This window comes from Electrona antarctica (assembly GCF_951216825.1).
Source record: "Electrona antarctica genome assembly, chromosome: 9".
NCBI classification, from domain to species: domain Eukaryota; kingdom Metazoa; phylum Chordata; class Actinopteri; order Myctophiformes; family Myctophidae; genus Electrona; species Electrona antarctica.
In genome coordinates, this window is record NC_136790.1 from 31,693,736 (window position 1) to 31,721,054 (window position 27,319).

Genomic DNA, 27,319 nt, shown 5'->3' on the forward strand with positions numbered 1-27,319 from the left:
ATAATACACTGTAGATATTTGATTCACACTCACTTTTATTTCTGCCTGAACAAAATTAATATATATTCCAGTGAAAGGAGTGTTTAGAAACGTGGACTTGAGGGAGGTGGGACTAAAGAGGTTCATGTCTTCTCTGATGGTGGAAATGTTGAAGCGGCACAATTTTACAACCCATGAATATTTTTGTATTCTGTGAATGAACATAATTCATGTATGGATGGATTCCACTCTGCAGTTAATGTGAAATCTGGGCACTTTATTTCCATCTTTTACATTTTAAGTCAAAGCAAATCATTTTACAATTTGATAGCAAATGCACTTCAATGGTACTCCTTACATGGTTTCAAAAGGGTTTGCAACATGTGACAACTAAATTTATATGACAAACAGGAAAATAGCAACAGGACAAACACTACTGTCACTACTGATTCATTACAGTTTAAGCCTATAACATCTTTGCAATGTTCATCAATACTCATCTGTGGTGACCACTACATAAAACAAAACCAAGGCATGGCACAATACAGTATCTTCACTTGCAATGCAAAAACATTCAGTAAAGTAGGATAGGAAGTTAATGCTGCAAAAAATATAATTTAATTCCAAGAGGTGTTGTACTGTTGTGTAATTTTATGCATGTATTGTGGCTAAAAGTATAGTACAATGTGGTGTTCACAAAGACATCAAATTAATTATAGACAATCATTAAAGCTGTTGAAAAAGGCCTGGTGTGTCTGTCAACGATGAAAACGTATTTAAAAGCACTATATGCAGAAAGCCACTTGCTCTTTTGCAAGACAAATCAAGACGTGTTAAGAATGCTCAATTTATCTAGTTCAAATGTGTCCCCACAGACCATATCGGATTCATTTACACAGCAAGTTGTTATCTTTACAGATAACCTCTTAGCCAAATTAGCTGCAAATTTTGTACAATAAGAAATAGCCACGTGCTATATCTTGAGTGCTACGTCTTGCATGCGCTAACTTTGATGTATTCAAAAGGAAAGACTGAATACAAACGTATGCTTTTTCGAGTCATGCGTGCATGTGTGTTTAAACAAGCAGCGCAAGACACAAGATGGTTCACAGTACTAAAGAGAGTAGAGTTCTGTTATATGTGTATGTACAAAGACATTGCCAGTGAATGTGCATCTGTGAGTCAGTGTTCCTGTTCCAATGGCGTTTTTCTACACATTTGCCACTGTTTTAAAATGTAAATAAATAAATAACCACATGTTATTCAAACAAACCAAAAATCCACCCACGATAACCTGTGCCGCTACCAGTTTTCAATTTTCATCCAAAATATTTCCACATTTCCTAACTACAATACGTCTCGATGAACCAAAATGTCTCAGCTAAGCACAGCAGCTCAGACAAGTACAATCAATTTCACCCCAAAGACAACTGCAGGATTTGAGGTTTGCTTGAATTGCACAAACACGTTTATATACCTGGCATGTGATGCCAGGTCTGAATCCCACGTTGATTAGGCCAGCTTCTGGGCTGTCTCAGTCTCCTGCTGGGTGACTTTCTCCTCAGACATGACAGTCATCCATGGTGACACAGACCTAGTGATGGTCTGTTTGGCCATGTTGTAGTGGTTAATAATGGTGAAGAGACGTCCACGGCCCCCGGGGCCCTGTGGGGGGTAATAGCCGTACATTCCTGCTGGCATGCAGCGGCCTTGCTGCTTGCAGAGAGAGAGAGAGAGAGAGAGAGAGAGAGAGACAGAAAAAGAGGAGCATATAGATGGAAATTACATTATAAAAAATCTATCACTCAGCACACGGTAGCGGGTGTGGGTAAAGAAAATAAATGGTGTGTGAAAATACAGAACGATACAGCACTAAGAAACAGACCTTTTTTTTTAGGTTTTTGCACGCTAGTTTAATGGTAATTTAGCTTTAGATGTTGAGTGAGGGGATGAACTGCAACACAGGTCACATGAGCCAGATTTGAACCCATGATGGGTCTATGCTTATAATTGAATATAGTATATGCCATCTGGAATCATAGTGAGGAAGGTAATGGCAACACGGTGATGATAGTCCCAAAAGGGAAAGATACAGTAGATGAGTTTAATATAACTTCAGGCAGCAACTGAGGAGATTTCTGTTTCACATGAGAAATGTTTTGCTAATTCTACAAGTGTCTGGGAAATCTGTTTAGGCTATTACAGAATGTTATACAATCTGTTTAGGCTATTACATAATGTTATACAATCTGTTTAGGCTATTACAGAATGTTATGCACTGACATAAGTGGAGGAATTGATTCACATAGCAGCAACAGTTCTTTTTCTCCAGACTGAGACATTTACCTGGTGAATATCAACAATAATGTGTTCTTCCACTTAAAGCTGCGCTCTGTAACTTTCATGTTCAACTGGGGATTTGAACTGTACAAGTGCTGTAATGAGTGCTGGCATTCTTCATCTCTACTTATATCCTCGAGCCTTGCACCTATAAGGATTTTGTTTGAACCTGGAGTGCTGCGGGTTGTCTGCTACAGGCAGTACTATTCTCTCAACTGTACAAGTGCTGACATTTCTTTCTTTCTTCTTTTTTTATTTATTTTTGGCCAATAAGCCAAATGGAGCATGCCTGCTTGCTTATTATATGGGAGATGATAGAATTGTGATCCTCAGGCAGTACCACTTGTCAACCAGCAGTGGTCGTACCACATACCAGACCACAGGATCTAAATGGCAATAGAAGCACAGGGAGACCTGTGCAGTTGTCTTATTGTATAAATTACAATTAGGGTAATTATTATGTTGTGTGGTTAAAAAATAAAAATACAAAATTATCATTGCTATAGACTAGACTAGAGTGTTTGTTCAGTAACCGGGGTCTCCAGCTCTTTAGTAAACAGAAAATGCATTTTCAGGTGGAGATAACAATTTTATCCAATCAAGTGAGAGAATTCATACAGGATACATGCTAAACAAGTGAAGCTTGAACACTACAATTGAAGCTGATAAATTGGTATTGTCTCCTGATTGGTTGAAATTGGCAACCCACCTGTAAATGTATTCATGTTACTGTTACTGAACAAACTCTTTATGCCAATGGTTACTATCAGAATAGAGGTTTAACTTTTTCACAAAACAGTTGTTTTAACCCAAACATATCTCCCAGTAGCAGATAAAGATGGATATAAAATTACAGAGTGTACTGTAGCTTTAAATGATTGAAAGGTCAGGCAGGTCACACTGCACAGTAACAAGTGTCGGCTAAGAGGTAATAGGATATTTTCATTTTTCACACAGAAAAACATGCCTGAAGAAGGTATTTAAACCGAAAGCTTGACATAAAAATACCTTATTTTGCACAGTTTTGAGTGTGTGTGAACTGTGGAGCCTCCCTTTATGTTTTCATATCTAAACCTTTTGTGACTCCAGCACCTCACCTAAGTCTATTGGCAGACGAGCGGCGTATTTTTTCACTTTTTTGTGATGTCACACAGAAAATAAATCATGAATGATCACCTTTATCAAGGCTCTTAAAACAAGGCTCCAGACTTCCCAAAACAAACTGGTCAGGCTACTACTTGGCCTTAAGGTCTCCACACACACGCGAATCGGATGCGAATTCAGATTTTTAGCGGCGTTTCTCCATCGGTTTTCCGAAAAACGCGGCCGGTGTGCAACCACCTTTACTCCCGGAACCCACCTCACCCCTGACCATTTTGATAGGCTGGAATGGCTAGGGTTGACGAGTCCGACAGAGTACAAGCAACTTGCAATGCAATGGGCCTGGTCTACAATATTTGCTACACCACTGCTGTACCTGTCAAAACACTTCCTTAATGTCAACGAAGTCCACGATCACAACACCAGAGGGAGTTCAACAAACCACGTGCAACCCAGATTTGGCTCAAACAAGGGATTATGCCGCTAAATGCCGCTAAAATGAGGAATGCCCTACCAACAGCCATTAAGAAATGTGAATCCCTAGATTCCTTCAAAACTGCTCTCAAAGAGTACCTACGGACTGCTGCAATTCGAAACTGGCCCCTGTAAAAAAAAAAAAAGCCCCCCCCCACCACCCCCCGTTTCCCCCCCCCATACTGTACATGTTTTTCCCTTTTTTACTTGCTTTAACTATGATGATTTCCTGTTTTTCATAGAAGTGTATATTTGTATGTCTTTAAATGTTCTGATGAACTGAAAATGGAGGAACAAGCCTTAGTGCTTTTCCTGGATATATCCTCGCAGTAGCAGTTTTTGTATTGACCTAAAAAATAATACTTATTTTCAGTTTGTTTGTTGTAAAAACGAATTTAATAAATACACATTTTGAGCACTGATACCAAACACCACTACTCCACTGTCTGCGGTCAAAACGTAATCATAACACACGTAACACTACTGTAAAAATACAAGAGCAACTCAGTAAATGCCTGAGTTTTAAGATTGTTGCACGTACACGCTATATACTGCATTATTTATGTCACGTTCTGTTTATTATTCATTGAATTCAAAGTGGTGGTGGTCAGTGAAGAATGTGCTCACCGTATACACAAAGCTATCAGGACAGGGCTGTTCATACTGGTAGACCTTGTAGACCACCAGGAACACCACACACACCAGGAACGCCAGGGCACAGATCACCAACAGAGTCACCTAGGGAGGCAGCCAAACAATGAATTAGGAATTGGAAATACTGTTTTGATATTCCAGGGTTTATCGAAAAGTATAAGAAGTCTAAGAATATTTTGCATAAATCAAAATGATGTGCTGTCCCCATTAAATAAATCTGCCCCACATATGCATTTTCCCCAAAGTTCCTGCACATTTACAGAAGCAATGGTGGAAGTCAGGTGTCACTGTTTTCACATTATAGGTCTTTTGAATTAAACCAGAACATTGCTGAATCATGGTCTGAGTCCACTTCAGAGGCTGAAGTAGATTTTTGAGAACGGAAAGAAATCACAGAGAAAAGTAAGTTGAATACAGACTGCAAAGTGTGAATACACAGGAAAGATGTTTGTCTTTCTGCCAGAGATCCTTGAATAGTGACGGCAGTGAAGGGGTGTTCAGAGGGCTGCAGAACAGTGTTGCCAAGTCTGCTTATTATAAGGGACAAGGGCTTTTTTCCCCTGAAAAGTCGCCTGTAAATAGTTGCAACTTGCGGGTTGCTTATTTGGGATTCCTTCCTAATGTTGTTTAAACCAGTGGTTCTCAAAAATATCATGTCAAGAAGGACCCCCAAATTAATATGTATTTGGCTCACAGCGTGTTGCTTTACGACACATTGTAAGCTTGTAGATTTGCTCGTTTTCCTACAGCACAGGTTAGTTCCTCCCATCCTTTTAAAGATATTTTTGGGGCTTTTTTGCCTTTATTGATAGATTCAAAGGAAGTCAACAGAAAACGGGGAGAGAGAGACACAGCAAAGTTTGTTGGGATCGGGACTCGAACCCGCGACATGCTGTCAGACTGGATTACCAGCCTTGGTGCCTGGACCGTTATTCCAGCCCAGGCCTCCTCCCATCGTTATCCTGCAGTGGAACTCTTCTTAAAAAAGGATTTGACTGAATGTGTGACCTTGAGCCAGGTCCACTGCCTTCACAACACCACCTGCAAAGTCTTAACATTTAGATAATTCCTCGTGCTAAGCAATATACTTGATTTTTTCCCCCCCTCTTTTTATATCCATGATATAAACATTGAGACATCGCTTATATCTCAACGTCTGGCATCATAATTCCACAAGTGCTGTAAAATCCCAAAGATTGCCGATCTACAAGCTCACAACTGGTCGCAATGCGGATCAAGTGTTTAAGGCAAGAGAACATTCTACTCTCACAGGAACATCTTGCATGTGTGTGACTGTATAGCCATCTGTGCTGCACACAGCTCTCAACTCCCCTAGGAATTATGCAACGGCTAGATGTGTTTCTAGGAAGTAGACGGTGGACTAGGCAAGGTGTGACTGAAATCACTTCATTACAGTTGCCTGATGTTAAAGGCAATATATTTATATTTGTCATGCAACACAGTTGTAAATTGGGCTTAAGCCACAAGATGTTTTGAAGTTATTTATCAATGTAGTTGAGATCCATATATTTTATCTCAATGAGTTAATCTCACGTCACCACCAGGCTTTCTGCAGTACATACATACATGCTTGTGCTTACACACACACACACACACACACACACGCACGCACGCACGCAGAACATTTCTGCTGACATTCTGCTGATTAGACTGGATATGCCTGCCCCCACTCCCCCCCCCCCTATTTTTCTATACTGTACATGTTCTATCTATAATGTACATGTTTTCCCTTATTTTCTAACCGTGGTGTATATCTGTATGTCTTTAAATGTTCTGATGAATTGAAAATGGAGGACCCTTATGTAAACAAGTCTTAGTGCCTTTTCTGGTGTTATCCTCTTAGCAGATGTTGTATTGGCACCTTAATACAATTTTCAAACAATCAATCAATCAATGCAAACTGGCAAAGTGAATTAACCCTGGTCTACAGTGGGGTTACCCGTGGTGAACTGCATCATTTGAGGTATTCCTTATTTCTTTTAACAACACTTTTTCATATTTGGGAACAAGATGAAGATACAGTGATCTTATACAGTGATCTTATAACCTTATCATCGTCTTAATGTACTTTTGCAAGGTATTTGTGATTCTACAATTTTAGGTGAGGTTCTCAATAAGCACTTTGGGCTTTTAAATTCTCCTACCCAGCATCTGCTCATTCTCGTTCTTTTACAGAACAGCAGATTTTAGAATGTGAAAAAGGCTGAATTGATTTGTCACAGCAGTGACAGCACAGATGACTCCCTTACATTTGGCCTCACTGCCCAAAAAAAGACATATTATTGTTGTAATGAAATACCTTTGTATGTGACTTTGTTATGGTAAGATACAGTATGACATGAGACGCATTCGGCCAAGGTATTTCCCTATTTCCAAATATGGCCCCCTAAGCTCGCAACATGTGAGTTTGCAGCTCTGCTATTTTTGGTGTGCAGTGCAGCATAAACGAGGTTACGTAAGGTAATGCAACAGGAGTTGATAAAAGAGATGTTTCAAGGCGGTGATGTGAGTGTAGTGTACAACATGCTGTGTTCCCAGAACCTGTGATGTGTCTTCTCTTTGACTTTCACATAGAACTCTCAAATCAAAGCCCACATTATGACTTTAAAGAAAGCATGAGATGATCTGCAGAGTTAAACCCTCATCTGTTGATTTCCTTGTTTTGATAGGCTATTTATTTATGTGTGCAGTACTGTGCACAAAGAAGTAAAGGAGAAAAGGTAGAACTGAGCAGTGAGCACATACAGTAGCCTATATGTTTTTCCAATAATCTAGATATTTAACCTATATTTAAGTGCTATCATTCTCTTGTGAGGAGGAAAATCTCCGCCAACCTACGGTTAAGCGTTTTCTGTACAGGCTAGCAGAGTTTTCCCAGTGCCTTTTATAGGGCAAGCTCTTGATTGATACACAAACACCAAGACGTTTCATGTTCTAATTTCGACATGTCCTCCTGACAATAGAAGGTTAACAAATGTCAAAGTTACCCTCAATATTACCTACACATCATTTCAAACTCCCATCCCTCCGCCGATGCTCAACTTGTAACCACTCTCCACATTACTGACTAAATAAATGCATGGTTTTGCTTGACATTAGCATTTGTTGTGAGAAATCATTCACTGCATCATCTACCAAACACGTCGCCCGCCTGCCAGTGAGCATTAAGGGAGGTGGTGTAACGGACTAACGGCACTGCCGTTTGGAGGCCATCGCCATGGTAACAGCTGAATTAATGAGAGGTTCAGGGCGGGGTTAAGTGAATCATTGTGCACTATGTCCCTGACAAGAACAAGTAGGACGGCACTGGAGATGAAGGTACAGCCTCTGTGAAGTCACAGAGTGAGGACTGACTGATGTGCTCTTTGTCTTGGCAGTGTGGCAGAGGGAATATTATGACAGCAGTGACAAATGCCCCCCGTCTGAATGCCAAGCATAGGGAGTGAGCTGTGTTTCTGGACTCCTGTGTGTGTATGCGCGTGCGTCAGGCATGCACATGTGTAAAATACAGACAGGGCACAAAATACAGTATTTCTGAACAATTAAGTTAATATGAGCTGGAAATAAAAAGCATGTCTTACTTTGAGTCGCTCAGAAACTCCTTCTATGATGCTGATCGAGAACTCTGCAATTTTAGGAGACCGTAGCTTTCCTTTTTTGTTCTCACCATCATAGTCGGTTTTAGTCTTCACAACCACCTAGAAAATAAGCATAACACAACAACACTGGATGCTCTGGTTTCTTGAATTAAACGAGCAGGAGAGGAGAAATAAATGACATTTTGACAAGAAAAACATAATTATGTTACTAGAATCAGTTTTTCCTAGACTATAATTTGCCCTAATTGTTTAGTCTTAAAAAGACTGTTTCTTAACAGTATACCATTAGGTTAGGTTACCACTGGCACTGTACAATTTCAGTTAACAATCCAAATTCTACTTCCATTGACCCAGCAAAATCTTACCTTGTCCGGTGCAGGAAACTGCAACTGGCTGGCATCTAATGGTGTTATTAGGGGAATGGTATCAAATCCATCTTCAGAAACGACCTTGCCATTATTTTTGTCACTGAAATTATTCCCCAGTTTAACCATTTTCCCAAGATGATGAGAATCAGATCTGAAACAAACAAAACAGCATTTTTCTTTAGACTTAAATAAAGCAGGCCTATCTCTAATGTTTATATATGATCCTGTGCACAAATCACCAGTCGACTGCCTACAAATCCCTAACACCTGCACATAAAATAATGTGAAATGAGCCGTTTGTTTTCTGGGCCAAGAGATGATCGGCTGTGAACCACAAAATTAAGCGCTCTGGAGGAGAACGCATCCATAAGAAAATAAATAAAATAGCCTATTATGACGGACATGCAGCGATATTAACAAGAACACACATTTATCTCATTCCAAATACGTACCAGTTCAGTTAATGTGTTCAGTGAGCTTCTCCTGTCGTTATTTTGTATTTGTATTGTTACAGCTTGAAACGACTGGTGTTGCTTGGATGTGACGCAGCCGATTTACGAGGCGGCTGCTGTACAACAATATGGCCAGAATCTCGAGCCTGAGCTGTACTTTGTCGCACGGCGGTGTCGCGCGTCGGACGAAAAGCCGATCTACAAGCTCACAACCCGTCGCGCCGCTACTCGTTTTGAGCTTGTAGGTCGGCATTTTCTGACGCGCGACACCGTTATACGACGAGGCACAAATGAAGCCGTTGATGCTGCTGCTGCTGGCAGCACTGCAAGTGATGTAGCCTACATCCTCCTTCTCGCATCCATGGCAGCACATCTGCTTGCAGCAGGCAGCAACACACACACTTCACAAGAAAGAAGCATGCATGTCTGTTCTGTTGGCAGAGAAGCTAAACTATAGACATTTCCAGCATTCAAGCTAATTTTCGAGGATAAACATGGATGAGCCATGTTGTGTTGTATAACATTGTGCGATTGATTGTTTACATAGCTGTAGCTGTAGTCAGAATAGATCACTACAAGAAATATTGGATAGATAATGAATTTAGCCTAATTGTTCAAGGTTTTGATGTCGCAGCAAAGTGGCCAGACATTTAAAATCCTATTAAAATTGCCTAATGGGTCACATGGGTGGATGGACATGATTGATTGATTGAATACTTTATTAACAGTTAACAGGTAATGATACAGTTCAACACAAGGTCTGCTATAAACCCAAGAAAGCCTATTTGGCTTGTTTCCATTGGGGCCCTTCATATTCAATTCATCAGAACATTGTGACATAGGCCTACATACAAATACAGTAGGCATATATGCCTATGCAAAAACACCATAGGCTAGTGGTTCTCAACCAGTGGTGGTCTTTGAAGGGATTCCAAGTGGTCCCCAGCAAAATTATGGAGAGAATTGGTAACCAAATGGACCCTTATAGGGCCTAGATCTTCAGTGGTTAATAGGGTTTAATGTTATGCTCTCAAGAGAAATTGTTGTTAAACATCTTAATTTACAAGAAGTCTACACAATTAGAGAATGTAGAAGAATTATTATTTTGATCAACGTTTGCCTGCATGTCATCTCTGGGTCATTCCTATAGTAGGCCTATCCGGTAATCCGGTGCCATTTGTGTCCCCAGGTCATAATACAGCATATTTTGTGTAAAATAAGCAAAAACACTAATTCCAAAAAGCTTATCTATACTAAGGTTTTCCACCATAGAATAACATTTATTTGTACCTCAGAGTGAAATAATCCCTTTGATTTGAGTAGAGGTATGATAAAATGCCATGTCCCCCGCATGTTTTTTTCAGCTTCAGTTAAAAATATATCTAATCAAATTCAAACAAAATCTAAAATTTGAAATCTTATTATAGCCTATAGTGTTAGTACTAATGCTTCTCACCAAATGTTATTAATTGTGATAAATGTAATTTTACTTCTTAAAACCTTATGCCTGAAGAAGGTCAGTGTTGACCGAAAGCTTGCAATAAATATCTTTGATTGTGCACAGATCTGAGTGTGCAGAGCTTCGCTTTATTTTTTTCATTATCTTTTTGTGACTCCAGCACCTCACTTAAGTTTTTTCAGCAGATGAGCGGTGTTTTCTTTTTACATTTTTGACTGCTTAAAATCTTGAAATCAATTTTGTCCCTCACTTTACTGTCCCCCCTGTTACGCTGATGCAAATCCACTGGTAAATGTCCCCTGACTATTTCTATAGCCAAATGACTTCAGAAAGTAGCATATATTTTTGAGTGGAAACCCTATAGGCTAAGTATCACTGTTTAATTTGCCTTTTTTCAATGGTTTTAGGTTGCATTACTGATGTGGTAAAGCATAAATGTCAACCCTGTTATGCTTAATTATAAAGGAAATTCATACGTTTTCATAATTCTGAAAATTTGGGTGATAAATATATGAAAGTCTTACTCTGAGCACCGAAGTCCTGACGTCACTGTCAGTAGAGGGCGTCAATCCACAGGTTCGTCTACTTTTTATTTGCATTGTAATCTCCATAGGGGGATATTAGATCGCCTCATATAAGAACTGTGTTTGAAAAATAAACCGATCACCCCGGCCTTTTCACTCATATGGATATGAAGCATCGTCTGAAGGTGGAAATGTACAAATATACCCAAAGAGTAACAAAAAAAGCGTTATAAAGGAGTCAAACAACCCAGAGACTACATTTCCGGGTAGGCGGGTGGCTGCAGCTGCCCGTCGCACAACAGAAACTGAATGTTAATTACGTTTGTTTTTATTTTATTGATATTTAATGTTTCGTGGTTAGTACGAGTCGAGTCACCACCAGCTGAGCTTACGTCAACGAGGAATCTCAGGAACACAATGTGTTGACAGCTGGGCGTGACGTATATTAGCAGCGACATTGCCTTCATATGTAGTTTCAAGGCTTTTGCGGCCACATTAATTCCATTTTCTCCAGAAACTGGCTGTATCAAATATGAAAGGACATCATTAACGACGCACAGCCACTCCCCTGACAGAAAGGCCGGGGTGGTCGGTTTATTTTTCAAACACAGTTCTTATATGAAGCGACCTAAAATCGCCCTATGGGGATCTCAATGCAACTAAAAAAGAAATACATGAACCTGTGTATAGAGCGTCGCAGTCCCGCCTCCTACCCTGGACCAGGAAATGAAACCCAATGAATTATTCTCATAGACATTTCTTAAAGTATTTATTTAAAGACGGTTACGCCGCGGACAAAGCCAACTCGAGTCGTGACAACTCATGGCAACACAAACAATATTTTGGATCAAACAAATAATTACAAAGAAGAAAAACAACAAAAAAAGTGTTGTAACCTGCCGTTTTTTTCTTCTTTCTAATTATTTGTTTGGTCCAAAATATTGTTTGTGTTGTCATGAGTTGTCACGACTCCAGTTGGCTTTGTCCGCGGCGTAACCGTCTTTAAATAAATACTTTAAGAAATGTCTATGAGAATAATGCATTGGGTTTCATTTCCTGGTCCAGGGTAGGAGGCGGGACTGCGACGCTCTATTGGCACCCTCTAATATCTAAATGGATATTTACATGGAACAATTGTAATAATGCATTAAGCTGAACAAATGTGCTTTTCTGACAGCTGAACATGTCCTCTTTCAGAAAATAATAAAAAATCCTGTAAAAAATATTGTTTTGAAAAGGTTTACTAGGCTGAAATGGCACAGAATAATAGGAATGAGTCCCCTCTCCTATGGTGCCACCGTGCCACATCAATACAGCATGGAATTGTGGACATGAACATCTTATCCAAAGACAATATGGCTCCCCACACTGGGAAAGACATACACTGTAGTGTAGACAGAGGGTATCAAACTAGCTCCTCTGCGTCCTCGCCACTCGCCCTACACACTTCCACTATACGCTCAAACCGAGTGGAAGTGTGTAGGGCGAGTGGCGAGGAGCTAGTTTCAAAAAGGGCCCAAATCTCGGCCACTCGCTCACTCACACTTGGTCACTCCAGCATGGTGGTGTTACTGTGAATTTGGTGACCTGCTGAAATATGTGACATTAATGTAGACAATCACATAATGTCAGTGTCCGACAGTCCAAATGTAAATCGTTGCAGTTTGTTTTCTAAAAAAATGCAAGATTAGGCCTACATATGATATTCAGTGTCCATTCAATTCAATTCCATCTTTATTTCAGACTCGGGGTCCATATCACATACAAAATGACAATACACAATACATAAAGACAATCCCTGATAAAAAAAACATGTTTTAAGAAACTATTTTATTCATAATCACAAATTGTCTATTAAACCAACTCAACTCTCACCTTAAAAAGGGGAGGGGTATTTTAGGCCTACTATCTCTCTCTCTCCGTTTCTGGCACAACAGCGCCACTTTTGGTACTCATTGGTACTGGTCACATAGTCACACACAAACACGGACACGGACATTGCTGTTCGTTGGAGTGGTTGCACCACTCAAAAACTGTTAATTTGTGTGTGCTAGGCAGTAGGCAGTTACTGTGCTGAGTGTGCTCACTGTCAGAGTGTCAGACTGTCAGTCACTGAACTGAAGCTGCTGCATCATGCATGCCACCGCCTGTCGGGTACAGAGTCCGTGTGAATTTTGTGGAAAAGGAAAAGTTGAGATACTTTACTAACTTTAAACTGCACGGAATAGCTGACCTGACCAACCTCGTTCCCAGCGACCCCAATAAGTCACAAGTCATTACTTGGTGAGTGAGTGCAGTCCTTATATATATACTCTATGGTGCAGTCACAGTGCTAATTACTAATTAGAGTGCCCAAGCGCGCGCGTGCAAACACACACACACACACACACACGGAAACACGTGGAGTATGTTTATTGTTTATGGAATAGCTAGCTATGGAATAGAGCTCATCGATCCATTGTATGGGTAGTTTATCTAATATCCTGGAAACATTGGAATGCTTTTAACACATGAAAACAAACAATTAAAAACTATAATTTCCCCCATTTTATTTAAAAAAGTGTTTCCCCCCCTTTTAGCCCAAGTTATAGCACATGTTGTATATTGTAAAGTAACTCTGTGTCTTTAAGATACAATCTTGGCATGTTGCCCAGAAAGTTGGTTTCCCAGCCATTTCCCATCCAGCGACATGATGGAATAGACTCCACCACAGTCCACATACACACACGAACGAAGGACAAGTCTTCTCTTTCACTAAGCGACTGCAGCCCAAAAACATTCTCTGCACATGTACTCCTACAGGCAACTGGATTACAGACAACTTAGACAAGGGCTGTGACTTTCTGTCTTCTGGACAACTGAACTGACAGCAGATCTTTAAACCTCTTCGTTCCTGATTTGTCAAGGTAGGATTTTACACTGTAATATTCAAAGTGTGACATCGTACGATTAATCAGGTGCACCGTTATGTTTTCAATGATCTTCATAGCTCATAACATAAGCCTGTTGCATAACTGGAATAGTGCCACCTCTGTGGTTCCTCAACTCAGAGGAAACGTGGAGTCGTGGACTCCAGTCACTTAAGGATATGTCAGGTGACCTATGGGGGTTTAAATAGCTGTGACTGTTTTTTTGTTTTAACCTAAACGCCTGCTTCCATGTGGTAGCTTTGTTTAGTGCCTGATGAACCATGTTCTTAATCTTATCCCAAGTGAAACCAACAGGTTTAAAGTACAGTGTTGTTGAATGCTTTCAGGAGCCAAGACTCCCTATACTAAAACACATGCAATGGTCGTAATTCCATTCATTGCAATGCATGACTTGTTGACAGTTGTCTCATTTGGCCACAATTTGCCTCAAATTGCCTGTATTCTCTACATTATTTGGTGAAATCAGAAACAATATGAAATGGGGTGTAGACCTACTGTACTTGGGTACAATATGTAGTACTGTACATTTTACAATAAATTCCACTCACAATTAAAAAAACAAAATGTTATTCATGTCCTCACTGTATTGTTTATGCCCTGCCTTTCTTTTCTTTTTCTTTGGTGTAAAGCACTTTGAGCTGCATTTCATGTCATGAAAGGTGCTATACAAATGAAGTTTTATTATTATTATTATTATTATTATCATGTCCCAGTCTCAGAGCAGAGTTTCAAAGTTCATCCACCGCTGGTGGCATGGCTGGCTGTATAAACAGGATACTAGTTTGCACGCTCACATGCACATACTCAGCGCTTTTACAGGCTGATGCTTCAGCTGAAAGGACCAACTGTGCATTTGCTCCTGTAGTGGTACTGCTGCTGATGTAGTAAACATGGCGTAAGGTTCCCTAAATGTTTTGACCTGCTGGTTATTGTGGACAACTTGCATGGAGGTTGCATCATGTGAGTGGTGCTTCTGAGGTTTCTGCAACTTAAATGGGAGGAAGATGAGGTCAGCGTGAGACACACCCTAAAAGACCCGGGTTCTGCCAAGCAAGGAACGGACACAGTGGAAGTGCTTCAGCCATGGTTCTCTTTGAGTCACTATAGCAAAGAGGAAGCCATAGTTCTTTGGAATGTGTATCTCCATTCAGCTTGCGGCACTGGAATTTGTGTCAGGGTGGGTTATGGGTGCTAAGCCGTCTGATACAGTATATGGCATACATTTACTTGTTTACCCACTAGGCATGGATGTTTCAATAGATTTTTAAAGAGGATCTTTCATCTTAAAAAGCTGATTTGCACTGGAATGTGTCTGGAATTGAGAGCATTTCCTCTCGGAAATTAGGGGTAGACTTCCTTTTTGCAGTGCTGCTTAACCCGACTTCCTGACCGCTCTTCCCCTCATGTGGTAGTAGTTTTAGGCTATAATACACAGGGACATCCTTTGACTTATATTTATATCTAGAGATTACAGTCCCATTTTGAAATAGATTAACAACTTCTGTTTTCAGTTTGAGAGTTTTCTTTTGTTCAGTAGAGGGTTTATGTTACTGATTTTGATGGGCGAGCCGATGTGGAATTGATGGGAGAAGTTGAGTCACACATTGAGGCTGGAAATACGGTGCAACAGTCAGATTTGTTCTGGCAAATGTGAAGCCCATTGTGAAGAGTGATTTTCTAGTCTGTTAATGTTGACACCATCAAAATAAAACAAAGAGGGCAACGTGTACAATGGAACAATGGACAGTGTACAATGGAAACACAGACTGGTTCATTTCTGTCGGTGTGGTGGACTGTGTGTACACAATACATCCAATGTAGTTTTATCAAGATTTCATTCTGAATACATGGGTTCATAAATGGATTGGCCGATGGGGGAAGCATGAGAGTAGCCCAGGGTCTGCTGTACTATTTTGAGCACTCAGTAGACAACCAGAACTAATGTGTGATTACTGATTAGCATTCATTTCTTTAAAATGAAAGGCTAAACTTCATTTTTTTCCCCCTGTTATTTGTTTTTAGAGTTATTCTGGCAGAATTGTAATGACAGATACTGTATACTTTCCAAAATTACAGTCTCCACTCTCTAGTGTGTGATGCAGCTTGCTGGTTTGCCCTGCCTATGACCATATTGGAAAGCTATAGGAAATTATGCCATGGAGATCACTGACTGAGTGGCTTTATCCTGAAATATACAGTCCTGCTCAAAAATATAGTTTTTAAAATCTACCAGAAGATGTCAGGCTTTCCCTAATTCACCCCACCTGTCTGGTTACATCGTATTGGCATCCAATTATCTTACTAACACAATAGATTTGTTTAATTATATTTGCCTGTGTTAAAGAAAGTGCCTCTGTATCATTTTACATATATACAGTAGGCTCATATTTCACTTTGAGTTTTTTTTGTACATCTACTTGGATGAAAGGCTGGAGGCAATGCAACAGTTATAGCCTTATGAAACTAAGCATGCAGTTATAAGTATGTAAACTATGTAGCCTAACTGATCTGTAACAGGTAACTGACAACTATCTGTACTGCAAAGAAGAGCCTGCAGTGACCTGCACTACTCCTTAATACATTGTCTCACATGCCTCTGTTATCAGAAGACTAACTGTAAGAGGGTGTTCACCTATTAGTCTCCTGTGACGTTTGTTTAGTGTACAGGTGAGACATAATAGTACTGTATATGACAATGACCTAGTCATAGTGTGTCCTTTGATCCCTGAGGGGTTGAGAGAAGGTTGTTACATATCAGCATGAAGTAGTTAAAATGTTCACAGATCAGCAGCTCTCACTTTATATTTTGCATTTTAATTTCTTTCATTACAGTAGTGACCTATGAAGCCTAATTTGTAGATTGTGTTGCATGCCGTTGTGCGACAAAGTATTGCTAGACCTAAGGTTTGGTAAGCTTTAAACAAGACAAGACAAAACTACCAAATGTTGCTGCCTTGAATATTCTCACACTACACTGTAATGTAATGTCATCCTAATTGACTGAGATAGACGGTACATGGACCCTGGTGTCTCACTGAGTGATGCTTCATTTACGGTCTGTTGTATAGGGTGGTGTCGTGCGCTGATATACATCTACAAGCTCACAGCACGCCACGTCCAAGTATAAATTGGCCTATGCGGACCTGAGTCACTTGACTGAATAAATAAATATCATAATTGTACCCTTTAGTTGTAAGAAATATTTTGCATTCTAGTGCATTCGGTTTAAATTAATATCACATTCAATCTCATGAACACTCATGCAGCCAGTTTAAAGGGAGAAAGTTAATCCGTTTTGTGCCAAGAAGGAAAGCAAACTTGTCTAGATCCAAACTGATATTCAAGTTTAAGGTACAAGTTTGAAGTTGTAACATCTGTTTGAGCTTTTTGGTAAATCACATGAATTGTACAGACCTCACACGCTTTCATGTAGCTGCTTTTAATATAATAGTGTAGTGACAAATAAACCTTTATTCTTCTACTCTGTTTACATAAGACAAAAACAAAGCTTTAAAAAAAAAAACATGCCATGCCTCTCGTGAAACATGGAGGTTCAGTGCTTTCTGTAACTCTTAATATGATTTGATTTGGCCCACTCTTCAGGTCAGGATTATTTCTGGTAGATACTTGTCTTAATTTTCTAGCATGAGCCATCCTGAGCTAGTTTCAACAGATAAGAACTTGTTTACACTTGTCTGTGAGATTTAACGTCACTTCTGTAAGAGATTAGTTTAAGAGCTGGTGTACTACTGCAAGGCCAATCTGCACCTGTGCTGTTCTGGTTCAGTCATTTCAAGCTACTGTAATGTAGTTTGGTTTTAATTGTAAATATATTACTGTTTGTATAACTATTTCAGTTAAGAGTAATATACATACTGTGCTTCTGTGACCACACCTTGTTTTATTGATAATTATTATGATTAGAAGAAAAGCCAATTCATGCCTTGTTTTGCCCAATCAGCTTGAGGTCGCTCAACAATAGCCACAGCAATATTTGTTTTTCATTCGACTGGACTGTTGACATTACAGTCTTCTGAATCTCATAACACTATAGCTCCAGGAACTAGTAAAGCCAGTCTGTCAGAGCCTGAAGCCAGGGCCTTATGCAGTATCTCACTCTCCTCTTCAGTGAAGCATGAAGAAACCCTGTTTCATCTATCAGCCTGACTCACTGTGTACAAAACTTAAGACAGAGACTTTAACCTCAGTACAAACATGCACACCAAAACACACGTGCACAAAGACAGCGACAAGCGCACAGCAGTCGCACCCACGTTTATGACCGTACAGTACACTGTTTACCTCCAGTGAGGTAATGGAGGAGGAGACTGGAGGAAGACAGCAGTAAGAGGTGAGGTGGGAGGGAGAAAAACAAAAAAGGCAGCATGGATCGGCTGATAGATTGTAAGAACTCTGAGGCAGCAGTTGAACAGTCTCAGACACGCACAGGACGCTATGCTTACTAGCTAGAGGACAAAACTAAGTGTGTGTGTGCTGTTGACACACAAAGAAACAGGACTTCACTCGTGGGGCAGAAGAAAAGTCGCAATTATGGGAGGATCTTTTAGTCAGCAGAAGAAGACCAATGGGTCAACTAAAGCACGCAAGTCCAAAAATAGCATGTGAGTACTTGTTTACAATCTCAGCCAAGTCTATGGACTTTTACATTTGTTTAGAGCACTTATGACGTAAATCAAAAGGTAGCCAAGTCTATGGACATTTAATGATTGTTTAGGGCAGCAGTCTGTGAGATGTCATGTGGGCCCTCACTTCACACGAGTGTGATTTTTTTTTACCACTGATTAAAAATCAAATTCAATGTGTGATGCTGTCAAAGTCATGGACTTCGTCATATTGATGACATCAGGGATTTCCATATACAGGCATAAAAGGGGCCAGTTAGGTAAACATTCTGTGAATTTGTAGATGGATAGTAAAGAGAGTTAAGTAGTTACCCCCACCACATCATCGCCATTGCGCTAAATAGTGACTTATGTTAAAGGCTGACTTTGAACCAGAATCCTATCATTCTATGATATGAAGCCTTCTACATAGGCTGATGGTCAGCACCTGCAGAGCAAGCTCTCTAGACAGAATGCATTGTGTTGTCAGATATTCACATCCTCACAACAAAACGATAGCTTTTTCAGGTTAAAACATCTGCAAAGTTTCCAACATTGTGGTGGTGTTTCTGTTTGGTTGTTTTTGCGTTCATTTTCGGATCGGGGTGTGAATGAATGGCCTGTTCAAGTGTACACTTGCACACACATGCAAATATTCACACCCTCGGAATAAACTGTGATGAGGCTCAGGCTGTGGACTGATGGCCCATCAAATAGATTTGTCTCGTCTTCTTTTGGTGTATTTATCTATGAACATTAAACATTCCGTAGTAGAAAATCAAATGGTGATATGTAATCTCTCAATGAATCAGAAGACTTAAAACGAACAGTACATATTTAATAATGTGCAACAAGATAAAACATTTAGGCATTATACAAAGCAAATATCATTGGTTTAACATGATCTGCATAAACTAATGGTCACTCATGGGGCTGTCAAAATAGAGCCATGGTTGTTTCTTCAGAGATATGATCTCACTGTGAGAATTTTATCCTCACTGTCAATATTTGCTCGAGGCCATTCATGTGCCCTTTGTAGGCTAGAGTCGCTAGACTATATAGACATGTCTAGCCTTGTATGCACTGTAGTTTCATTTTGCTGTCAAGTTAGATTGTGATGGCTTCACTGATGTCTTCTACAAAAGTAGAAATTAGAAAAAAACATAATACATTGCAGCCTCTGGAGATGGGCAGTTGTGGTTAGGCAAACGTATTAAACATTTGTGGAGGCTTTATCCAAAATGCATGAAACTGATGATGTTGTGGACTACCACATTTACTATGGTTACTGACTATCGAGCTTACTTATATTCCAACTTTGGTCTTGTGTGTACCATAAATGTACACTCACTGCTGGGTGATATTACATTGGATATTGCCTAGGATTTTGCTCCAAGTCATATTGTAATATAGATGCATGTTGTTAATGTTTCTTGTTCTTAAGGTTGTATTACAGTACATTTTCTTAACTTATAAGACTGTTCCTTCCAGCTGAGCATAATTCACATTACTAATGATTGTTTCTCAAAATGTTCTTGTGTGTAGAAATTTTCTGAAAGCACAAATAGCCATCCTCAAAATATCATCATTGAGGTAATTGGTCAAACATGTCATGAGATATGATTTTTCCCAATATGGACCATTATTAACTTTGGCCATCTTAATCCCCTGGTGTGTTGGTCTCCTCACTCTTATCTGCTACAACCCAGAGTCTGGGTTTGTTGTCCTTCTGTGTCTTAGAAGAGACGGTGTCAGGAGTCAGGCAGGAGTCAGCAAACCTCTCACGGGCTTTCTCCCAGTTCTTCTGGGTTCTGGATCTGGTCAGGGAAGCTTCGTCCACAGAAAGTGCAACACCGGCTCCTAAGCCTGATTGAGACTTCCTGATCTTCAAATCAATCTAAGGAATCAATGTGTACATCTGGTTAGTTTGTTGGAAAAAAATAACTATTATATGAGGCCAGTAAAACGAGTGATTCTTACCGGGTCTTTCATTCCAGTTCCAGCTTTGCCGAGTCCATCTCCTTTTTTCCAGCCCATCTTCTCCAACATCTTGCGTCCTTTATTAACTTCACTGATCTCCCTTTTAGAACGGAGTGGATCATGACACATTATACACCTAGAATACATCTACTCTATACGTCTCACGGTCTGATTAACAACTGCATTTATTATTTCCATTCCGTTATTGACTGTTAACTGTTCACTTACACATGAACTGAAGCTGGAGCGTCATCTCGTTTGAAAACGCCCTCGCTGCCCACCGTTTGTCGCCGTGACTCTGCTCGGTCCTTGTACTTCAGGTTCCGCCGTGCTTTGGCTTCCTCGTACTCGCTACTCTGTTTCCGAAAGAGATAAGACGGCCAAGATTAGTGGTTTACTGAAAGCAGAGGTTGAAAATAATTTGGTTGCTGGGCAGCAAAATGCTCACCTGCAGGCCATATTTGGCTTTTATTTGTTTAAGCTCCTTCTGTCTCAGTGCTTCCTTTTCCTCTTTAGTTTGGCTGGAGAGAACAGGGCCTTTGGAAAAGCGGAGAACACAATAAAACCTCCTGCTGTGCTGCTTTGCTTTCCCAAACCCTAGTCTCAAATCGAGTTGGGTAACATCATGACATGGTAATCAATCACTGCAGCTCAAACCCACAGCAGGTGAAACAGTATTCGTGATTCGTCTGTATTATGACAGGTCTCATCTGTCAACAAATGCATTATCAGTTTTCAAGGGAGAGAATTGTGAATGAAGAAACACATTTTGCCTCCCTCACCCGCACTCTCGTGTTTCTTGTGTTTGCTGAGGTGCGCCATCACCTGACCAGGCTCACAGCCATCACACGTATCTGTCCCAGAGTGGATGTGGAAGGACAGCACCGTTTCTCCCATCTTCACCTCATCGCCGTGGGTCATAGCACAGGGCTCACACTTGGTTTTAGGCTGCAGCAAGGTCCAAAAAGGTGGTAAATGCTGTCATCAACCATTCTCCGGTTTAAGCTTAAATAATAACGCATAATAACAAGCCGATGTGGGGGGGGGGGGGGGGGGGGGGGGGTTCAAGACCATTGGCAATACATGGAAAATAAATAATATTGGAGCCAATAATTATCCTGACTGATAGTGATAATCGGTTGACCACCTAATAATACAATGATGATTAATTACTGACCTGTAATATTCTGTTGCCATTGATTACAGTTCCATTCTGACTGCCCTGGTCGACTAGCATATAGCCCTGCTGGTCCTGGTCAAAGTACACCTCTGCATGGAACTGCATAAGTAAAACAAATGAACAGGAAAATAAATCCACTTTTGAATTGCCTGTAGTTAATGAAAGGCTCATTTTGCTGCTCATAGGGAAATGGTAACATTAGTCAAATACCTTGCTAACTCCCATTTCTGGTATTCGGATTGCATGGTCCATATCTTTTTCTCTGCAACAAAAGATAGAATGTCAAATAGCAAACCATTATCATGAGTTGTTTGACAATAATCTCCCCCTTGTGTTCAGAGTGAAGCATTACTCGTTATATCAAATAATGTATTCTTTATTATCAAAAACCAGGGTTTATACAGTTAGCAGTAGCTGTGTTATAGACTACAGGTATGGTAATATTAACGATACCAATGATAAAGATTTGTTTCTCCAATCTGTGTCCATGCAGCCTACGCTGCTTTGGGATGTGTCCATCAGAAAGAAAACAGACGTTATGTTTCCATGTAAACGCATGAACATACAGTAATTCTAACCTGCCAATGGTGGCTGGGGAGTCAGCTGTGATAATGAAGAGGGTGCCCACTTGAAGTACAGGGGACCGGACCACCGTCACTCTTACGCAGGGTGGCCAAATGTCGTTGACTGCAATGAAGATGAACAAAGGGGAGTCAGGTTTTCAGACAACAGAAAGCAGAATAGCTTCTTCTCTGTCATCAATGGTGCCGATGATGCGATCCTTTTGTTGTGTAAAGAGATCACAGTGAAGAATAGTAGAATTTATTTTTCACCATCGTCGCCTGATTTGTACTATGTAACGTTCACCACAAATAAGCTATTCATGATCGTACGACACAATCGAAATTTCACATTACCCCAGCAGTGCCTGTTTGTCTTAGTAGTGTACAGTGGATTTGATTAGCAGCTTGTCAAACAAAATACACTAGATAAACAGTGTTCACAGTTCACACACCTGAACAGATCATCCTCATCCCCCCTCACCTTCTTTATTCTCACTCTCCATCTCGGATTCTGGGGCAGATGACGACCACGATGGTGTGGACGCCCATTCTCCTTCTGACTCTGTGCTGATCTCACCCTCTTCCGGCTCGCTGTTCCCGCTGGAGTCGTCGGTGCTTGTGCCAGTCTTCTTCTTCTTCTTCTTGTGTTTATCAGATTTAGATTTCTTCTTCTTTGACCTGCCCCTATCATCAGAGCGTGAGCCGTTTTTCTGTTTCTTCCTCTTTGAAGAGCCCCTTTCGCTGTTATCGTGAGACTTGGACTTGTCTTTTCTCCGAGGGGTCGAGTCCGGGGTAGGGGACCGTTGACTCCGTTTTCTCGATACTGTGGTCTTTTTGGGCCGTTCCACCCATTCAATTTCATCCTCCTCCATCTTTATAGCGTCCTGTCATCACACAGTCAACTTTTAAAGAACTCCCCCGAAGGAAGGCAGCTGGCTTTTTAGATCCGTTTGTTTTTGCATGGCACTCTCATATAGGTCTCAGTGTTCAAAGACAATTCTACAATATGTTGCCTCAACCGACCCCCAAAATAATACTTAAAGCATAACAATGACTCCCTCACTGATCTAAAACAGTTTGTCCTCAGTTGAAGTGTCCAAGAACTATGGTAGGGTGATGTATTGAGCCCTAAATGTTCATTACATACACAAAGGAAGAATAGGTTGTTTTGAATTAAATTAATCTATTATGTAGTTGTAAGTGATGCAATATCGTTGCTGTCGGGTGGAAACCTTGTATGTCTAACACTGTTACTGTTACTTTTCAGGGAATGTAAAAAAGGAACCTGTGTTCCAATGGATCCAATTGTTATTAATTAGTCACAAGGTCTTGTTAGTACCTTTCATTGGTTAAATGTTCATAAAACCAAGACACTTAACCACTTTAACATTGCAAAAATAGATCTACAAGCTCAGAATGCATTGCGGATATGTGGTGAGCTTGTAGATATTTTTTGCTATTTGTGTGAGATACTAGTATGACGAAGTAGGGCATTCATTCACAAAGAAGTTGAAATATGGAGATGCAAGGTTTCTGCCTGATAGCAACGATATGCTCTGTATTCTGTGACAAAGTACCTCTGTATGAAGCAGTATTCCAGTAAGAGGAAATCTTCATATTAGCCAATGACTTAGTCATCTCTTGCACCTAGAGGAATAGTATTTAAGTCAGCTATGTTTAGTCGATTAATTTAATAAAATAATTGTATTTGAAGACGAGACCAGTAGCCAGAGGAGGGGGGTAAATGAATCAAAAGCCAGCTGCCATTTGCCACAAGATGTTCAAGTATAAAATACATAACTGAACATCAAATTAATGATGTTACTTCTGAGAATATATTTAAGTGATATATAAACTATTTAATACAATACCTTATCTTCCTGGTAGGTTTTCTTGCGTCCCTTTTTACGAAGAGTTGTCCTCTTGTCTTGACAAGATTCTGCAGCAGTTTGTGTTGAAGGCAACTCAATTTTGGAATGAAACTGGTATCGCCCACTCTCTGCGTCATAGCAGTAGTAAATGCCTGTGTTGTTATCGTAGTAAAGCTGGCTGGTCTGAGGAAAAGTTGAAAAAAGTAAACCTGGTTAATAGCCTATTTTAAGACACAAATACATCAAAACAACAATAATATTACATTGTGAAAATATAAGCATACTGCAGACTAACCGAGTCATAGTAGAAGCTTGTTTTGTGGTCATAGTACATCCCAGTTGTCTCATCAAAGACAAACCCAGTCTGAGTCATGGCTTGCTCAGCTGTGGCTCTCAATAAGTCAGCAATGGATCCTCCATCTGTTTCCTGAGAGAGATCATGGGTTGGTGTCCAATTTCACAACTGAAATGTGCAGGTCAGATATACTGTAGAGTATGTACCTCTGTTTTAGCAGCAGTGTTATTTTCATGTTGGTCAGAACTGGCAGAAACATCGACAGTCACTTCATCAGGCAGTGAAACGTCTACAGCCTCATTAGCTGCATCCAGTCCCTCCGTGGTCACATCTGTAGCCTCAGCATTCTGCTGGTAGCCTCCATAGTAGTAATTGTAATAATCTGTCAAAAATAAATGATAGGTGGTCTGCTTCACTTTTTTTTAATTTTCTTTACTGGAGACAAAGTCTGATAACTGTAATAATATAATGCTAATCTAATTAGTCATAAAAAGAGGAAAGGCCACAAACCACTTTCTGTCCATGTGTATTCCTCCGTCTGAGTTTCTCCATCTACTCTGCTTTTTTCCTTCTTCTTCCGATCATGAATCTCTGCACTCAGCTTATCAACCTACCGAGCATACGTAAGCAGAAAGAAAAGTATACATAGTGTCACTTCATGACAGAATAATGCCCATTTATTTACTGATACTGACAAATGGATGCTCTTTCATTTGGTGAACTTGACCTGTTTCCTCAGATCCTCATTGTAGCTGTCTGTGCTCCTCTGCAGCCTTTCAGACTGGTTCAGTTGTTTCTGTAACTTCACCAGTTCAGCTTTGCAGGTTTCCAGTTCCTGTTTCAATGACTCTACTTTCAGTCGAAGCTCAGCCACTTCAGGCTCTGTCCCCTTTTCGTCGCCGTCACCGCAGGTCTCCCCAGCCACTTCAGGCTCTGGCTCCTTTTCGTCACCGTCATCGCAGGTCTCCATGGCCTTGGATAAGGAATTGACGATCTGTAATTCAGACGTAAACAAATGCCAGACCACCAAACAAATATAATAACAGTCAGTGCAGACATCTGTCATTGGTGGAATTGATCAGATGTCAGTGGTTCTCAAACGTTTTTGGGCCAAGGACCCACAAATTGATATGTATTTGAAAATGTTTTGTGGCAGGAACCCTAAGAAGAGAAGATTTGTTTAAAAAAAATCTTTTCAAAAATAGCAGATGTACAATCTCGCAGCGTGACAAGAATTGACGCGCTGTGAGCTTGCCTTGTAGATCTGCTATTTTTTAATAGGATACACCTAACGTGGTTAAAATTATTGTGATTGCTATTTTAACTACTTTTGCTGGGGATTGCTGGGGACCCCCCTGGATGAAGAATGTGTGAATATATCACTAATTACATTAAAAACCATACTAGGTTGAGCCTTTAAAGATAATGCTTTTCAAATCAGATGAGTGTAGTATAAGGCAGTGGTTCTCAGTTGCTAAACAACTGATAGTTCATTATCACCATTATTATAAATATATATATTTACAAGTAAATGCAACTAGAGAACAATGTACAATAAGAAAACGTACAATAATTAATTATCATTTTGTCAGAGCTTCAGTTATAACTACCGCTATAGTGCATACAGACAGTAATGACAGACTCGTATCAGATCAAAATAACATCTAAACAACAACAATGTTCATAGATTGGCCCCAGTCTCAGAGATAAGACAACAACTTTTCAAATGGTCGCCCATCTCTAATGCATGGGAGGTCTTGCAATTAAAAAGGTTGAAAATCATCACAGCTTTAAAGTAACCAGTGGTTAGCGAGGCGTAGTGAGCATGTAGTCCAAGTGCTTGTCAGGGTGAGGGAGTCCCCAATTCAAATATGATTATTTTGGGGGGTTATTTTGGGGGAGGTTTTCCCCCACGGTATGTAGAATGAGTACATTTCAAACGAAAGCACAAGTCAATACAAAAACTGCTACTTCGTGGACGAAGTCGAACCCATGAAAAGCACTAAGACTTGTTTACATCAGGGTCCTCAATTTTCATAATATTTAAACACGTACACTATGAAAAACAGGAAATAATCATAAATAAAGTAAACAAAGGGAAAACATGTACAGTATGGGGGGGGGGGGGGGGGGGGCACGGCCTGAAAAGGTTTGACAACCAGTGCTTTTTTAAAGCAGCAGTACGTTGAATGGACTCGGAGGCTGTGCACAGCCACAGACTGCATCACATTCACATGAACACACTTCTTACCGAGGTTTGACAGTTGTCTCTCCTCTCTGCTGTGTGGCACACGCGTTAATCTCCAGGGGAAATCCACCTGAAAGTTGAACATAAACATCATGTAACCACTCTGCATTCTCGACATACCCGAGAACATGTTTAGATGATATTGAGACAGTTACAATTATCACAGCTGAAATGTTTACAATCCACCGTGTTCGCGACCGCCATTTGCTATGATGAATTACGTCACTACGGAAGAGGAAGCAGGACATGCTCTTCTTCTCCTCTGTGTTGTTGATGAACGATTTGAGGCGCAACACTGCCACCTACCGACCGGCAGATAGCTTTAGCTCTAAAAGACTACAGTAGATTCTACTGTGATCTTCCACCACCTTTTTTTATGTCTTTTATTTATTTGCTATTGCCATTATGCTGATTATGGTATCCATGTTGCCATTATTGCCATTATACTGATTATGGTATCTGTTGGGTTCTCTAAACTGGAACCTCATCTGGTTCTGACAGACTGGTAGTGTGTGCAGGCTGGGTGGTGTGGTGTGTGATAATCCGGTTGAAGTATTCCTTTTGGTACGGCGACTGCGGCGGCGGGCCCAGGAGAACAAATTAACGAGACACAAGGCAGTATCACGCTAAAGGTTCACAAAGTTTATTACACAACAGGA

General features: G+C 40.3%; 3 protein-coding genes across 7 annotated transcripts in view; 1 reads left to right on the plus strand and 2 right to left on the minus strand.

Annotated features, from left to right (window-relative positions):
* Positions 1-237: 237 nt before the first annotated feature.
* On the minus strand, positions 238-9,058 carry LOC306929788 (neuronal vesicle trafficking-associated protein 1-like). The gene is made up of 5 exons (XM_079510462.1): positions 8,989-9,058; positions 8,534-8,687; positions 8,151-8,267; positions 4,522-4,632; positions 238-1,692 (listed from the first exon to the last, which is right to left on the minus strand). Exons 2-5 carry the CDS (start codon positions 8,660-8,662, stop codon positions 1,492-1,494), a joined length of 558 nt encoding a protein of 185 aa, XP_079366588.1. The 5' UTR covers positions 8,663-8,687; positions 8,989-9,058; the 3' UTR covers positions 238-1,491.
* A 3,939-nt stretch (positions 9,059-12,997) lies between these two features.
* The window catches only part of tacc1 (transforming, acidic coiled-coil containing protein 1), a 35,268-nt gene continuing 20,946 nt past the window's right edge, over positions 12,998-27,319 (plus strand). The window contains exons 1-2 of one of the 3 annotated variants that reach the window (XM_079509595.1): positions 12,998-13,254; positions 13,774-13,877. Coding sequence is in view for 1 of the 3 variants with exons in the window: in XM_079509600.1 (XP_079365726.1) it covers positions 18,453-18,523 (71 nt within the window). In the remaining 2 variants the exon portion in view is untranslated. Of the gene's footprint in view, positions 13,255-13,499; positions 13,878-18,412; positions 18,524-27,319 lie in introns of those variants that run through there. The other 2 variants (XM_079509596.1, XM_079509600.1) reach the window with 2 other exon arrangements.
* aggf1 (angiogenic factor with G patch and FHA domains 1) lies at positions 19,352-26,892 on the minus strand. 3 transcript variants are annotated; one of them, XM_079511345.1, is made up of 16 exons: positions 26,816-26,892; positions 26,664-26,730; positions 25,140-25,406; positions 24,923-25,022; positions 24,619-24,794; positions 24,413-24,544; positions 24,118-24,300; positions 22,728-23,130; positions 22,262-22,370; positions 21,894-21,945; positions 21,681-21,782; positions 21,286-21,451; positions 20,952-21,040; positions 20,732-20,859; positions 20,504-20,603; positions 19,352-20,420 (listed from the first exon to the last, which is right to left on the minus strand). In XM_079511345.1, exons 3-16 carry the CDS (start codon positions 25,380-25,382, stop codon positions 20,184-20,186), a joined length of 2,220 nt encoding a protein of 739 aa, XP_079367471.1. In that variant the 5' UTR covers positions 25,383-25,406; positions 26,664-26,730; positions 26,816-26,892; the 3' UTR covers positions 19,352-20,183. The 3 variants fall into 3 exon arrangements, with proteins under 3 accessions (XP_079367471.1, XP_079367472.1, XP_079367473.1); XM_079511346.1 differs by having other exon boundaries at positions 26,840-26,891; XM_079511347.1 differs by having other exon boundaries at positions 25,140-25,385; positions 26,816-26,847.

Coding starts and splice junctions, on each gene's coding strand:
- aggf1 (XM_079511345.1), bottom strand. CDS start 25,382: ATGGAGACCTGCGATGACGGTGACGAAAAGGAGCCAGAGCCTGAAGTG. Junction 25,023..25,139: donor ATGAGGATCTGAGGAAACAG/GTCAAGTTCACC, acceptor TATGCTCGGTAG/GTTGATAAGCTGAGTGCAGA. Junction 24,301..24,412: donor CAAGCTTCTACTATGACTCG/GTTAGTCTGCAG, acceptor ACTTTTCCTCAG/ACCAGCCAGCTTTACTACGA.
- LOC306929788 (XM_079510462.1), bottom strand. CDS start 8,662: ATGGTTAAACTGGGGAATAATTTCAGTGACAAAAATAATGGCAAGGTC. Junction 8,268..8,533: donor AGTTTCCTGCACCGGACAAG/GTAAGATTTTGC, acceptor CTTATTTTCTAG/GTGGTTGTGAAGACTAAAAC. Junction 4,633..8,150: donor GAGTTTCTGAGCGACTCAAA/GTAAGACATGCT, acceptor CTGCCTCCCTAG/GTGACTCTGTTGGTGATCTG.